This window comes from Scyliorhinus torazame, chromosome 10 (genome assembly GCF_047496885.1).
Source record: "Scyliorhinus torazame isolate Kashiwa2021f chromosome 10, sScyTor2.1, whole genome shotgun sequence".
Classification (NCBI taxonomy): Eukaryota; Metazoa; Chordata; class Chondrichthyes; order Carcharhiniformes; family Scyliorhinidae; genus Scyliorhinus; species Scyliorhinus torazame.
Genome location: NC_092716.1, coordinates 159,720,991 through 159,736,387, shown reverse-complemented (window position 1 = coordinate 159,736,387; position 15,397 = coordinate 159,720,991). Strand labels below are relative to the sequence as shown.

The 15,397-nt window shown below is 45.7% G+C and overlaps 1 protein-coding gene across 7 annotated transcripts in view; it reads right to left on the bottom strand.

The window, feature by feature from the left end:
* atg13 (ATG13 autophagy related 13 homolog (S. cerevisiae)) overlaps positions 1–15,397 on the bottom strand; it is a 197,843-nt gene that overhangs the window by 47,895 nt on the left and 134,551 nt on the right. Inside the window, exon 12 of one of the 7 annotated variants that reach the window (XM_072518887.1) lies at positions 4,731–4,847. The exons of the other annotated variants lie outside the window; for them this stretch is intronic. Coding sequence (XP_072374988.1) covers positions 4,731–4,847 — 117 coding nt within the window. The remainder of the gene's footprint in view (positions 1–4,730; positions 4,848–15,397) is intronic. 7 annotated transcript variants of the gene reach the window in all.

Genomic DNA, 15,397 nt, shown 5'->3' with positions numbered 1-15,397 from the left:
CGCACGGTGCGAGCCGAGGTCACGGGGGGAAGCCGAGGTCGGCCAGAGTTTGCTGACTTCTGGGAGCAACATGGGGGGAGTAATTACGCTAGCGGGGGATCTAGCGGGGGGGGTGGGAGGGGGGAATTACTGGGTTGCTGCTGCTGGGGAGAGGGGGGAGCTGGTATGGGAGGGGATGGGCGGGGGGGCACCGCCTGGGGGAGATACAGCTGCGTGGGAACCGGGTGAGGAGCTGGAAAAAGGGGATGGCTAATCGACAAGGGGGGGGGGTAGGAAGCCCCCCAACCCGGCTGATCACGTGGAACGTGAGAGGGCTGAACGGGCCGATAAAGAGGGCACGGGTACTCGCACACCTTAAGAAACTTAAGGCAGATGTGGTTATGTTACAGGAAACGCACCTGAAACTGATAGACCAGGTTAGGCTACGCAAAGGATGGGTGGGGCAGGTGTTCCATTCGGGGCTAGATGCGAAAAACAGGGGGGTGGCTATATTAGTGGGGGAGCGGGTAATGTTCGAGGCAAAGACTATAGTGGCGGATAACGGGGGCAGATACGTGATGGTGAGTGGCAAACTACAGGGGGAGACAGTGGTTTTGGTAAACGTATATGCCCCGAACTGGGATGATGCCAATTTTATGAGGCGGATGCGAGGACGCATTCCGGACCTAGAGATGGGAAAGCTGAAAATGGGGGGAGATTTTAATACGGTGTTGGAACCAGGGCTGGATAGGTCGAAGTCCAGGACTGGAAGGAGGCCGGCAGCAGCCAAGGTACTTAAAGATTTTATGGAGCAGATGGGAGGTGTAGACCCATGGAGATTTAGCAGACCTAGGAGTAAGGAGTTCTCGTTTTTCTCCCATGTCCATAAAGTCTACTCGCAAATAGACTTTTTTGTGCTGGGAAGGGCGTTGATCCCGAAGGTGAGGGGAACGGATATACGGCTATAGCCATTTCGGATCACGCTCCACACTGGGTAGACTTGGAGATAGGGGAGGAAACAGGAGGGCGCCCACCCTGGAGAATGGACATGGGACTAATGGCAGATGAGGGGGTGTGTCTAAGGGTGAGGGGGTGCATTGAAAAGTACTTGGAACTCAATGATAATGGGGAGGTCCAGGTGGGAGTGGTCTGGGAGGCGTTGAAGGCGGTGGTTAGAGGGGAGCTGATATCAATAAGGGCACATAAAGGGAAGCAGGAGAGTAAGGAACGGGAGCGGTTGCTGCAAGAACTTTTGAGGGTGGACAGACAATATGCGGAAGCACCGGAGGAGGGACTGTACAGGGAAAGGCAAAGGCTACATGTAGAATTTGACTTGCTGACTACGGGCACTGCAAAGGCACAATGGAGGAAGGCACAGGGTGTACAGTACGAATATGGGGAGAAGGCGAGCAGGTTGCTGGCACACCAATTGAGGAAAAGGGGAGCAGCGAGGGAAATAGGGGGAGTGAGGGATGAGGAAGGAGAGAAGGGGATGGTAAGGTGTCAGATATATATAGGGAAATGAGGGACGAAGGGGAGACTATGGTAGATGAACTAAAAGGGAAATGGGAAGAAGAGCTGGGGGAGGAGATCGAGGAGGGGCTGTGGGCAGATGCCCTAAGCAGGGTAAACTCGTCGTCCTCGTGTGCCAGGCTAAGCCTGATTCAGTTTAAGGTATTACACAGGGCGCATATGACTGGAGCGCGGCTCAGTAAATTTTTTGGGGTGGAGGATAGGTGTGCGAGGTGCTCGAGAAGCCCAGCGAATCATACCCATATGTTTTGGTCATGCCCGGCACTACAGGGGTTTTGGATGGGGGTGACAAAGGTGCTTTCAAAAGTAGTGGGGGTCCGGGTCGAACCAAGCTGGGGGTTGGCTATATTTGGGGTTGCACAAGAGCTGGGAGTGCAGGAGGCGAGAGAGGCCGATGTTTTGGCCTTTGCGTCCCTAGTAGCCCGGCGCAGGATATTGTTAATGTGGAAAGAAGCCAAGCCCCCGGGGGTGGAGACCTGGATAAACGACATGGCAGGGTTTATAAAGCTAGAGCGGATTAAGTTCGTTCTAAGGGGGTCGGCTCAAGGGTTCACCAGGCGGTGGCAACCGTTCGTCGAATACCTCGCAGAAAGATAGATGGAATGGAAAAAAGAAGGCAGCAGCAGCAGCCCAGGATCGGGGGGGGGGAGGAACCAGAAGGACTCTCAGGGTTGTTAATATATACTGTATAATATGTATAGGTCGTTGCGACAGATAATTATATATTGGACTGTTAAATTATATTTTTGGAGAGTGTTACTTGTGATAAGGCAGTTGCCAATTAGGGTTAGTTTTCATTTTTGTTATTTATTATTTATTTATTTTTTGTTTATAAAATAGGTCATTGTTATTTGTGTTGTTATAATATTGTGTAAAGGATGCACAATGTACTGTGTTGGTTGACCAAAAATTTTCAATAAAATATTTATTAAAAAAAAAAAATTATATTGGTTTCAAATCCAACCGTAACTTGTTCCTAGTTGGATGCTGTGTATTGTGGTTTGAACTGATCGACTTTAGTTTCTGGGTCAGTGTAAAATCACAGCCTTATTGATGTCAATTCAGCTGTTCTGGGAAACAGACAGGTCTATATTTAACATGGCCAGTCTCCAAGACGGTAAGGCATTGTAATCTTACTCAAAATACCATTCAACTGTGCCATACATTTCCCTCTGTTTATTAATTTTAGTGAAGCAGTAGATGTCATTATAAAATGATGATTCAACTTCTATATTCTGGTTTGCCGAAATGAATGGAGGAAAAATAATCTTGGATTTTTCTCAATGTACGATGGGAGATACGTTAATCAGTAACGACACTGAATTCCTCTCGCCAACCAAGCAAGTTTATAAAATCATACAACACAGGAGGCCATTCAGCCTATGTGCCACTTTATGTACATGTCCAATTTCCTTTTGAAAGTCATTATGAATCTGCTTCCATTCTCCTTTCTTTTTAAACAAATGTATTTTATTACAAACATGTATCAAAACAGGTTGAAGCAAATAATCACACCGAGAAACATACTTCCCAGCAATCAACTATACAATCTATAGAAATGTTTCCTCTTTTCCACCCCCCCCCCCCCCCCCCCCCCCCCACACACACACTCCCCGTGACGAACAGCTCCTCAAACACGGTCACAAACATCCCCCACCTTTTCTCAAACCCCCTGCATAGATAGCCCCTTAACACCCTGCATAGCCCTTTAACTCATACTTTATCTTCTCTAAACACAGGAAGTCGTACAGGTCACCCCACCAAGCCGCTACCCCCGGCGGTAATGCCAACCGCCACTCCAGTAAAATTCGCCGCCGTGCAATCAGAGAGGCGAAGGTCACGACATCGGCCTTCCTCCTCTCCATGAGTTCCGGCTTCTCTCACACCCCAAATATCGCTACCAAAGAGTTTAGGTCCACCTCCTCCTCCACTATCCTGGCTAAGCCAGCAAACAGTCCCGCCCAGAATCTTCCCAATTTTTTGCAACCCCAAAACGTGATTCACTGCCCCATCCAAAAATCTCACACTCACCTGCTACCCCCTGAAAGAACCCACTCATTCTCGCCCGAGTCATATGCACCATGTGCAGCACCTTAAACCGTATCAGGCTCATCCTTGCACAAGAGGAGATCCCATTTACCTTCACTCCACACTCCCCAATTGATCTCCCCTGCCAACTCCGCTTCCCATTTCTCCTTGATCTTCACCACCCGCTCACCTCCCATCTCCCCCAGCCACTTGTATATATCCCCAATTCTTCCCTCCCCTTCCACATCCGGGAGCAGCAGTTGCTCCAGCATCCTGGCAACCTAGATAACCCCCTCATGCAAAGTCCCTAACCTGCAGATACCTGAACTCACTCCCCCGTGGCAGCTCTACCCTCTCCCTTAGCTCCTCTAGACTGATGAACGCTTCCTCCAAATACAGATCCCTCACCTTGACCAACTTCACTTCCCTCCATCTCATGTATACACTATCCATCCTCCCCCGGCTCAAACCCATGATTCTCGCACAGCGGCGTTAACACAGATATCCCTTCCACCCTAAAATGCCTCCTCAACTGATTCCATATCTTCACCGTGGACTGCACCACCGGCCTCCCTGAATACCTACTTGGAGCCATTGGCAACGCTGCCGTCACCATAGCCCTGAAACTAGACCCCTTACAAGATTCCTCCTTCATCCTAACCCACTCTATCTCTTCTCCTTCCCACCACCTTATCCATATTCGGCGCCCAATAATAATTACGCAGGTTCAGCAACGTCAACCCCTCATGCTGCCTCTTCCTCCGTAGCAGGGTCCTCCTGACCCTCGGCACCTTCCCCAGCCTTACAAAGTCCAAAATGATAGTGTCCATCCATTACGCTTTCAGGCACTTCTTAATTCTCTTTCCTTTGTTCTTTTGCTAATTATCCTAAAAGAAACTTTAAAAATGGAAAAGGGCTGAGGCCATGTTCCCATGCAAACTTGAGTATTTGGTGTTTATTTTAGAAAGTTGTCATCATCACTGAAGCAAGCAACAACGAGGGTCCAACATATCAAAGTGCAATTGCATTGTTTCCTGCTTTTTAATTGACACAAACAAAGAATAATGGTCAGGGTTACATTCTTCTGTTTTGGAAATTGTGGTACTTTAAATATAGTCAACTACTGTGGTTAAACTGGGTCCCTGGATCAAGCAACGTTGAGTTTATTCAAGCATGAATCTTTGATTTACCTGATGTGGATGAGCAGTATTTACACCAGCAGTTAAAGCTGCTGAGCAACAGGCTAGGTCAGCTGAACCACCACCAAGTGTAGCAAAGGGCTGATAGGAAAGACGTGAGCTGTAGAGCTGGGAGAAGGAAGAAGGGCACAGAAAATAGATAGATACTAAATAGCAATCAGACTGGTGCACATAGCTAGAAAAAGAGGGAAGCAAAGAAATGCCGTCATCATAAAAGTCACACACATAGCAAAAGCCACAAGAGTGCTCATGAAATTTCATAGTGTGAACTTGATATTTAAGCTACTACTCCTAAAGTATATATTATTTATCATGCTTATCCATGGATTTGACCAAAATCCAGAGTAACCCATCGGTTGGTGGGCAGGCTGGGGGTAGTGATGATAGTGGGGATGGGGGTAGTGGGAATAGGTGTCTCATGCCCATAGTGTCAATTTATCATGTTACCACCCAGGCTTTGCGACTGCAATTCTAACTCCGCTAATCACCCATCCTTTAGTATATCTCTTCAGCTGATACGGATTAGTTATATGAACAAAATAATTTATCGTATTAGGCTGAGGCAGCAGGAGGTTCACAAATTCCTGATGAAAAACTGAGGTGCAATTTTTTCTTCCTTCCAGGAAACTGTGTAAAATATATTCACCTGTCATCTGAATCCATTTCCCAGTCAATGAGGCATTCTGCCAGAAACCTGGCCTCATTTCATTCCCATGAACAAACTTCTATAATGCAGATAGAAGATCTGAATGACTATTGCGCCAGTATGTTTCACTGTTGACTCAGACATCTGGGGGTCAGAGAGGCTTCTAGATGAAGAGACTGCTGTCTGATATGTTAGTATATTGTCTGTCTGTCTGTCCTGTGTTACCTTTCAATGCCCGTCCTACTGCCTGAACTAATTGATATTCTTCTGGGTAGCTGCTACAAAGTTCCACCACCCTTTAGGATTTCTGTTTTAATTGTTGTCTTTGGACACGGGGGAAAACCCTCTTTCAGATGGGCTGGTCCGAAAACCTCTCCTTTAGGTTCTGTGGCAGAATCTGTGATGTCATTTGATAGACTTGGCAAGCAGCCAATCAATGCATATAGGATTTTCAACCTTCTCCTATCATGGCTGTGGTTGGTGAAGCCAGTCAGTAACTTTCAGGGAAGAAGATGGGTCTTCTGGAGAAGTGCCATCGTTTGTTCAGTTCTGTTAAGCAGCCAGCGAAGTAAGACCCAGAAGTTACCCTCTCTCCTTTTTTTTTTCTCTCTCTCTCTCTCTGTGCTGGACGAAATGTGTGAATACTTTCCTGTTTAAAGGACAGATAGACAGACAGCCAACAGAACTGGGAAAGAGATCTTGAGTGTGAAGGTACAAGGTCAGTAGCCTTTGAACTGTGTCAGGGGTGGGAAGAGCTGAAGAATTAAGGCTTAAAGTGGGAGCATATGCGATAAAACCACCAGTGTTGTACAGGAATCAGGCCAGTCAAAACAACAAAACTCTAGGACCGGAGCTGTATTGTTCTCACAGGGAGGTGAAAGCTACGTCTGGTGGCAGAAAAGCAGAAGTGCATGGATCTGAGCATCCTGTGTACAGCACCATCAAGTGGCCAACAACGAGAACTGCACTGCTCTGAACTCTCCAACTTAGCCCCACTTGGTGGCCAAAGGACAGAATCGGACTAACCTGGAATTCTGAGGTGAAATACCATTTGGTGGATGAAGGACAGAATTGTGCCAACCTGAACCTCTCGAGTAAATCTATTTCCCAGAGGCTGCAACCACAGTAGTGAAGACTCATCTCAGACCTACCCCTTTACTTCCTATTTTATTTTATTCCCCGACGACCCTTGCCTTGTGTGTGTCTGGGTAGAGGGTGGTACAGGGTCTTGGGATGAGGTAGTCTGGTGGACGGATATCCTTGTAAATGTTTTACATATAAATCTGGGGTTGGATTCTCCGTTTTTGAGACTAAGGCAGGTGTGAAAATGGTGGTCTTTTAAATTAGGAAAAATGGCGCAAAATGGCCAATGATTCCCTGTTTTGCTGGGGGCTAGCAGGAGGCCGCGTAGAGCTCGCAGCTCTAGCTGTCAATCCGGCCCTGAGCATTTCCAGTTCCGTGACCACGCATGCCATGGCGGACTTAGCCCGCGGACCTGGACTGCAAAAGTAGTTATCCCCTTCGGCCGCTCGCGCGTCCCGGACCGCCCGCCCACTGTGCCCCCAGCCGCGAATGAAGCCCCCCCCTCCTGCCCGCGGATCAGCCCTCCCCGACTGTGGCCGTGCCGGACTGTGTGCGCAGCCGCCACGCGAGGTTCTCAGACGGTGTGAGCACACGTAAACCACGCCGTTGAGAACTTGGCCGGTCGGGGCTGGAGCATTGCGGGGCGGGCCTCAGGCAATGGCATGAGGCTGTGGATAATCAGCGCTGTGTACTCCTCGTGTACGCCGCTTTACAGGGGGCTGAAAATACAAAAACCGGCGCAGCTGCTGATATTGGTGTTAAAACGGATTCTTCGCCCCATCGCTGAATGCGATATCGGTGTGGGGGAGCAGAGAATCCAGCCCTATGTGTCTGTAACTCATTGGAGCAGTTAAGGGTTCAAGATCTACGGAAAATACGAATTATTCGTTAAATCACTTCTTGGGACTCCAGGGTCTGTGGGACTGGAATTAACTCCTGGCACTCGCCCAGGGTGTCGTAACAGGTAATCGGGTTCTTGATGACTATTCTGTATTTCGAGCAAAGATTCTTCCATCAAAAAAAGCAAGTCCTGGGCCAGTCCAAATATTTGCTCAAAATCAAAGGTTCTGGGACTGCTGATGCTTGACTGTGAGGCTCAACTTTGATCAAGATCATATGTCAGACTTCTCTCCAGATTTCTTCCTCTCCAGTAAGTCAGCTCAATGAGAGACATGACCAACAAGGAATGTGTTTTTCCAAAAAGAAATTGGCTGAGCGGTTAATTAACTAGAAATTTTGAAGCATAATATCATATTTACATAATACACGAGACGTTGTGATTGCCGAGGAACTTAGCTCGTGATGTGTACAGAATTCAGTGCCCTGTGATTCAGGCCAAGCCAGATTGTCCTGCTGATATCTGTTGACGCCTTTGAGGCAGAAGGAAACATCAATGTCAAGATAGTGGATTTTGTTGAAACACTAAATCAGAATAATATATTTCCCCATGCTTCCTTATTAGAGAAGTGGTTGTGGAACAGGAAAACTTGTGGCATCTAATTACTTGTCCATTTGTTTTTTAAACCAGAGCTGGTGCACCAGAGAATGGTATCTGCCTGAAGGACAGTTTGCAGATCCAACATCATTGCCAAAATAACAGGATAAAGTTTGACACAAAACAGCTGTAAATGAAGAACCAGCAACCAGGCTGTTATGCAGCAAGATGGCACATAAATGTGATTGCTTCAATAATGTGGAAGGAAAGAAAATAATTTCTGATTTTATGAGGATTAGAAAATGTAAATACCAAAAACCCAAGATGCAATTTTTTTCAAACTATTTCTCATCTACATTGAAATAGTAGTAGTCCATTGCTCCACATCACCTGGCAAAAGCAGACAGTTCCACACACATTCTTCTGGTATGAGCATGTCAAATGTACAACCACTTGTTATAGCCAACAGTCAATAATTACAAGTTCCAATTTCTCCCAACCCCTTCCCCAGAGACCTTGGGTAAGCACCATTCAGTACCGGTCCCCACAAATGGGGACCAGACAGAATGGCATTTGTGGAGGCCTCTCAGGGCAGCTGAGGCCCCCAGCTGCATGCCCTTTGGGCAGGGTGGTATCCTGGCACTTCTGGTGCCAGCAGGGCACCCTGGCAGTGTGAGCCTGGCACATGGCAATGCCACCTGGGTGCCAGCCTGGTGCTGCCACAAGGCTGAGGTGGCACCACTAGCTGGCAAGGGCACTGACAGGGTGACCAATTTGGCACCGTCAAGGTGCCAAGCTGCCATTTTTTTCATGCGTGTGATTGAGTCGGCGGTGCCTGGGGGGAGGGAGACCCTTCCATAGTGCGTTCAGGATAGTGTGGTGGTTGGGGATCGTTTTGGGGGCCTCGAAAATCAGGACACGTGTTTTAAATAGCGTCCTGATCTCACGCTCGTTGGAACGCCCCACTGTACAAAACGGAGCTATGTACAGCCTCAGCTGTGTGGTCCCTGTTCAGGCTCTGTAGAAGCCAAGTATTTCAAATACAACTAGTATAGGTAAAAGATAGCTGTTTAAGCATAAATGTTGAGCCCCAGTTTTAAATACCCATTTATACAGCATAATTCACTTTTACTGAAGTCCGTTGTTCTGGCAAATGCATATTTTCAAGATAATTTGACACTGCTTGTGCTAATTGTCAAGGACAGGGACTGACTACACGGCAACATGAAGGCACCATTGTTCACAATGCAGATAACAGCTAGGTCAGAAAAGCTGATGTTGCACATTGAAGATGGACGGCTTGCCATCAAATCAAATGTGTTTCAGTCTAACCCAAACCAATTAGGATTATATTGGGGTGTGATTAGATGACTTAAGACAGATATGAAAGTGTATAACTGAAAAGTTTCCCCGGCCATTTTAGTTTAGTTTTTCGTGTGTTGTCTGTGTTTTTATTGTCTTTGAAGGTGTGTTGTGCTGTGTTGTCTTTCTGTTAGTTTAGTCAGTTTTTGCCTTTGATTCTAGTCTCCAGTTTTGTTTTAGTGTTTAGTTTTTGGGTTATTGTCTTTGGGGGTTCTGTCAGCCTAACAGTCTGTGTCAGTGATGTTAGTCCACTTTTGACTTTGAGTTTGAGTTTAGCTGAAGATTAGCTTTCTCTCTCTCTTCATGTTTCATTGCCAGACTTTGACCTTTTAAAAAGTTACTTTCGAGCTGTCTGCCTAAGCAAAGAAAGATAATGTCTGTAATTCTCTGAAAGCTTCGAATTGTCTACGAATTGCCTTTTAAATGACTTTCAAATTGTAATCAAGCGACTACAAATAAAACAATTCTTTTTGGCACCTGAGGAGTTTATACTGCAAATTTCTGCTGAGTTCCAGTATTCGCAAAGTGCTACTGATAACCGAATAGCAGAGATGATATAAATTCCTTCAACTATACACAGTCGAATAATACAAGGAATCGAACTACTTAACACAGTCTACAAATAGTACAAATCTTATAACTTGTCGTATTGCGCCAGGACTTGATTCATCAACTAAGCTTCCCCCAAACTTGGTGTAGTTCGACAGGTTAAGATTCCCTATAAATTTAAGATTCCTATAGGCTCCTTACTCAACATGAGCCGCATTGAATAGCCATGTGGCTATGCGAGTGCTGGGAAACATGTGGCTAAACGTGCTCGTAGGCAACTTTGTTCCCTTTTGGGAGAATCGTGCCCATTGTCCCTGTTGCAATGTAGAAAACACAGCAGTTAATTCACACACGGAAAGCACCTGCAAATGGCAATGTGATCATGGCTAGATAATCTGTTTTTGTGATGTTGACTTAGGGGCCACATATTGGGATAATTTCCGTGCTCTTCTTCTTTCATGAGTCTTGGTTTAACATTTCATCTAAAAGGAGGTAGCTCCGACAATGCAGCACTCCCTCAGTATTGTGCTGGATTTCACCCTTGATTTCTGTGCTCAAGTTCAGAATGGGAACTTGAACTCAGAACCCTCTGTCTCGGTGGTAAGAATGCTACCATCTGAGCTGCAGCTGACACACAAATAAATCTGTCTTGCTTTACTTATTTCAAGGACAGGATGGGTGATTTAACGATAACTGTTAGAAATTTACCACTATCATAAACTTTTGTTGAATAATTTGAACGCTTTCACATGTCAACCGTGGCTCAATGGTAGCATGGTCTCGGTCTTAGAAAGCTCAGACCCCATTCCGGAGGATTGGGCACATAATCTTGGTCATCATTGAGCATTCTTTCAGGGGTGTCATATTATGGATAAAATGCAAAACAGAAGCCTCATCGGCCCTTTCAGGTGAACCATAAAAGTTCACACACTATTTGAAGAGAAGCAGAGGAGTTTATCATGTGTCCTAGATAATGTTTATCCATCAAACAACATCACAAAAAATAGATTAGCTGGTCATTAAATTCAGTGCGTGTGTGAGCCCTTTCTATGCACAAATTCAATGTTGCATGTTCCCAACATTAGTATCTGCACTTCAAAAGTACTTCATTGTCTAAAAAGCATTACCAGACAGCCAACAGTCGTAAAAGATGCCAGATGAATGCAAGCTCTTTCAAACATACAGCCAAAAGTTAAGAAATCTACCTTAGAATAATCACCCCCAGGCTTGACCAGACACCCCCCACGCAAGGTCCAGTCAGACCCGATTACACCTCCACCCACAAGGCCCAAACTGTCTGGCCCCAGACCCAGAACCAACTTCCCTCCTCCACACCCCACCTTGGGACCCAACCTGACACCCACCCCGCCATCCCAAGCCCTGACCGGATACTGCCACCCCCCCTCCCCACTACCACAAATTCTACCCACTTACCTTCTCTTTGGTCTGTCAAGGATGTACAAGCTTGGCTGGACCTTTAAGTTATCTGGTTTATGGCAGCTAGGGCCGTAACAAAGGGAGCATGGCCTCCTTGCATCTACCAGAGTTGACCTTTTATGCCAGGCCGCAATTGGAAGGTCAGGTAAGACAGGATTCTGGGTAAGAATCGAGGAGTGGAATGAGAACCCGATTCTGACTGCCACTCAGAGGAGACTCGGACCCATTATCTCCTTTGTAATAACAGCTGCTCCATGTTTTATAAGCCACCTTAGTATTTTCCCTCAGAAAAGGAGGAAACGTTCAACTGGAGTTTGTGTACCTGGTGTAAATTACACCCTTCCTCCGATGTCTCAGGAGAATCTGTATTTGAAGGTGCCAGATGGAATATTAGTGACAAGACATCATATGCTCTTACAGTTGTCTTTTAGCATTTCATCAGACATATTTGCAGAGCTTGATGCGCACTGAGCCGACAACGGTCTTCTTAAATTCAGCTCCTTCACATTATTAGTCCAGGAATATAACCAGAATACCGCTAAAGCTGGTGGTAAGAAACTAACGAAAAACCAAGAATAAGTTGGGAAGATGTAATTGAGCTTAGTTAGTTGCAAAACTCTTGCCTTTGATCTTGAGCACAGGGAGACCATGGTATCCATATTTTTATTTAATGAAGGTGGAAGAGCAAAAGTCCTTCCTGCAAGCACCAAAGCTGAAACTGAGTAAAACTGGAACTGTGATAAGTCACAAAGTAGTGATAGGTAACACCAAGCACATATTTTAAAAGCTTGCAGACTGTAGGAGGTAAAACATTTAACAGATAGGAGGTTAGAGAATAATACATTTTGAGTAGCAGTGCAGCCTGTTTTGATTTCAATACGATAAGGATGCTGAAGAAAGAGAGAGCATACAAGTTGGCATTGTTGTAGCTCAGAATAAGAGGAAAGCATAAAATTGTGCCAATTACAGTAATGTGGACTGGATAAAGACATAAAAGGGTGTGTGAGAGAGGTTGAAGAGAAAATGCTCAACAGACACCAAGAATTTTCTTGTATTCTGTTCAGGAACACAAGCGAAGTACTGCAACAGCCTGCCCAGATATGGGAGCAATAATCAAGTTTTCAACAGCTTCCATCTATATAAAAGTTGAGGAAACAACAACAGGTCAAAGCTCTGGAGAATCAGAGCTAAATATAGAAGTTAAACCATCAACTAAAACACAAATAGAGTGACTAAATACTGTTACAAAGTGGCTGCTGAGAATTATACAAGTTGTCGACTGCCCCAGCAGTCTCAGACACACCCATACCTACCGTCACAGCCTCTGAAGTCAGATCAGCCTTCTTGACAGTGAACCCTCGGAAAGCAAGGGGTCCTGATAAAGTCCCTGGTCATGCACTCAAATCCTGCATGGGCTGACTGGCGGGTGTGTTCGCGGACATCTTCAACCTCTCCCTACTCCGTTCCGAGGTTCCCACCTGCTTCAAGAAGACCACCATCATACATAGCCAGGCAACGTGCCTCAACGACTACAGTCTGGTGACCTTGACATCTATCATTATCATAAGATTATCATAGAATTTACAGTGCAGAAGGAGGCCATTCGGCCCATCGAGTCTGCACCGGCTCTTGGAAAGAGCACCCAACCCAAGTCAACCCCTCCACCCTATCCCCATAACCCAGTAACCCCACCCAACACTAAGGGCAATTTTGGACACTAAGGGCAATTTATCATGGCCAATCCACCTAACCTGCACATCTTTGGACTGTGGGAGGAAACCGGAGCATCCGGAGGAAACCCACGCACACACGGGGAGGATATGCAGACTCCACACAGACAGTGACCCAAGCCGGAATCGAACCTGGGACCCTGGAGCTGTGAAGCAATTGTGCTATCCACAATGCTACCGTGCACAATGAAGTGCTTCGAAAGGTTGGTCATGAGACACATCAACTCTATATCCCAGAATGCCTAGATCCACTGCAATTCGCACACCGCCACAAATGGTCCACAGCAGAAGCTATCTCACTGGCCCTACACTCATCCCTGGAGCAACTTGACAACAAGGACTCATACGTCACATTCCTATTCATTGACGACAGCTCCGTATTCAACACCATAATTCCAGCCAAGCTCATTTCAAAACTCCAAAACTTAGGACTTGGCTAATCACTCTGCAACTGGATCCTTGACCTCCTGGCCCATAGACCACAATCAGTCAGGATAAACAACACCTCCTTGACAATAGTCCTCAATACTGGGGCCCCAAAAGACTGCATACTTAGCCCCCTACTATATATGATATTCCCTATATACACACACACACACGACTGAGTGGCAAAATTCGGTACCAACTCCAGCTACAAGTTTGCCGATGACACCACCGTAATGGGTAGGATCTCAAACAACGGTGTGTCAGAGTACAGGAGGGAGAATAGAGAACTTAGTAGCATGGTGCAATTACAACAATCTCTCCCTTAATGTGAGCAAAACTAAGGAGATGGTCATTGACTTCAGGAAGCAAAGTGTCGTACACACTCCTGACTGCATCAATGGTGCCGAGGTGGAGATGGTTGACAGTTTCAAATTCCTGGCTGCATCACAGCCTGGTATGGCAACTGCTCGGCTCAAGACCGTAAGAAACTACAGAGAGTCATGAACACAGCCCAGTCCATCATGCAAACTCGCCTCACATCCACTGTCTACACCTCCCACTGCCATGGGAAAGCAGGCAACATAATCAAAGACACCCCCCCCCCCGGGTTATTCTCTCTTCCAACATCTTCCATTTGGCAGAAGATACAAAAGTCTGAGAACACGGACTAACATATGCAAAATCAGCTTTTCCCCCGCTGTTACCAGACTCCTGAATGACTCTCTTATGGACTGAACTGATCTCTCCATGCATCTTCTCTACTGAGCAGTACTACACTCCATATGCTTCACCCAATGTCTATGTATTTACATTGTGCGTTCATCGTATGTCCTATGTTTTTTCATGTATGGAACGATCTGCCTGGTCTGTACGCAGAACAATACTTTTCACTGTACCTCAGTACATGTGATAATAATTCTAAAATCTAATCTAAAGGGCAATCTAGAGATGGCTCAGATGGCTATGGCAAAGCTGTTTAAGCTAGAGTTTCAAAAAAACTGGACTGTTGTTTCATGATTTCTTGCAACTAGTTTAGAACAGCGTTATTGTCGAATGATTCTGCATTATGTGGCCAGAGAAGAAGTAAAAACAAGATAAACAACACCTCAAATCAATGTGAAATCTGAAAGTTATATCAATTTGCCAAGAAACGTACAAATCCCCTGCAAATATTCTATTTTGAGGTGGGAGGCGGGGGATGTTGGGAGGCACAAGAGAGGAGAACAAAAGAATGGAGATTTCATTAAAGAGAACCTGGTTTCTTTGAAGATCAAGTTTAGTTTTTTCAACACTGATGTTCCACAGGCCACCATATTCTGCTATTTATTGAACACAAGAAATAGGAGTAGGAGAAGATCATATGGGCCCTTGAGCCTGTTCTGCCATTCAGTATGATCATGGCTGATCTTTGGCCTCAACTCCATTTTCCCTCCCACTCCTCATACCCTTCAATCTCCAAGACACGAAAAATGTCTCTGTCTCAGCCTTCAGTATACTTAATAATGGAGCATCAGAACCCTCTGGGGTAGAGAATTCTAAACACTGATTAGTTGGAATTAAGAAATGTTTCCCTCATCTCAACCTCTTATTCTGAAACTGTGCCCTCCTTGTCGAAATTCCACAACTAGGGAAAGCAACCTCTTGGGTCTACCCTCTCAAATCCCTCAGAATGTTACATGTTTGATTGAGATCGCCTCTCATTTTTCTAAAATTCAGTGAGCATAGGCCTAATTTACTCAGTCTTTCACCCAGGAATCAATCTGCTGAACTTTTGCTGCACTCCCTTCAGTGAAAGTATATCCTTCCCTAAAAATCACAACCAAGCTGCACACAGTATATTCCAGGTATGGTCTCACTAAAGACACACAATTGTAGCAAGACATCCTTATTCTTGTAGCAAGACATCCTTATTCTTGTATTTCATCTCCATGCAATAAAGGCCAACATGTAATTTGCCTTCTTAATTGCTTCGGCTAACCTCCTGTGTTCC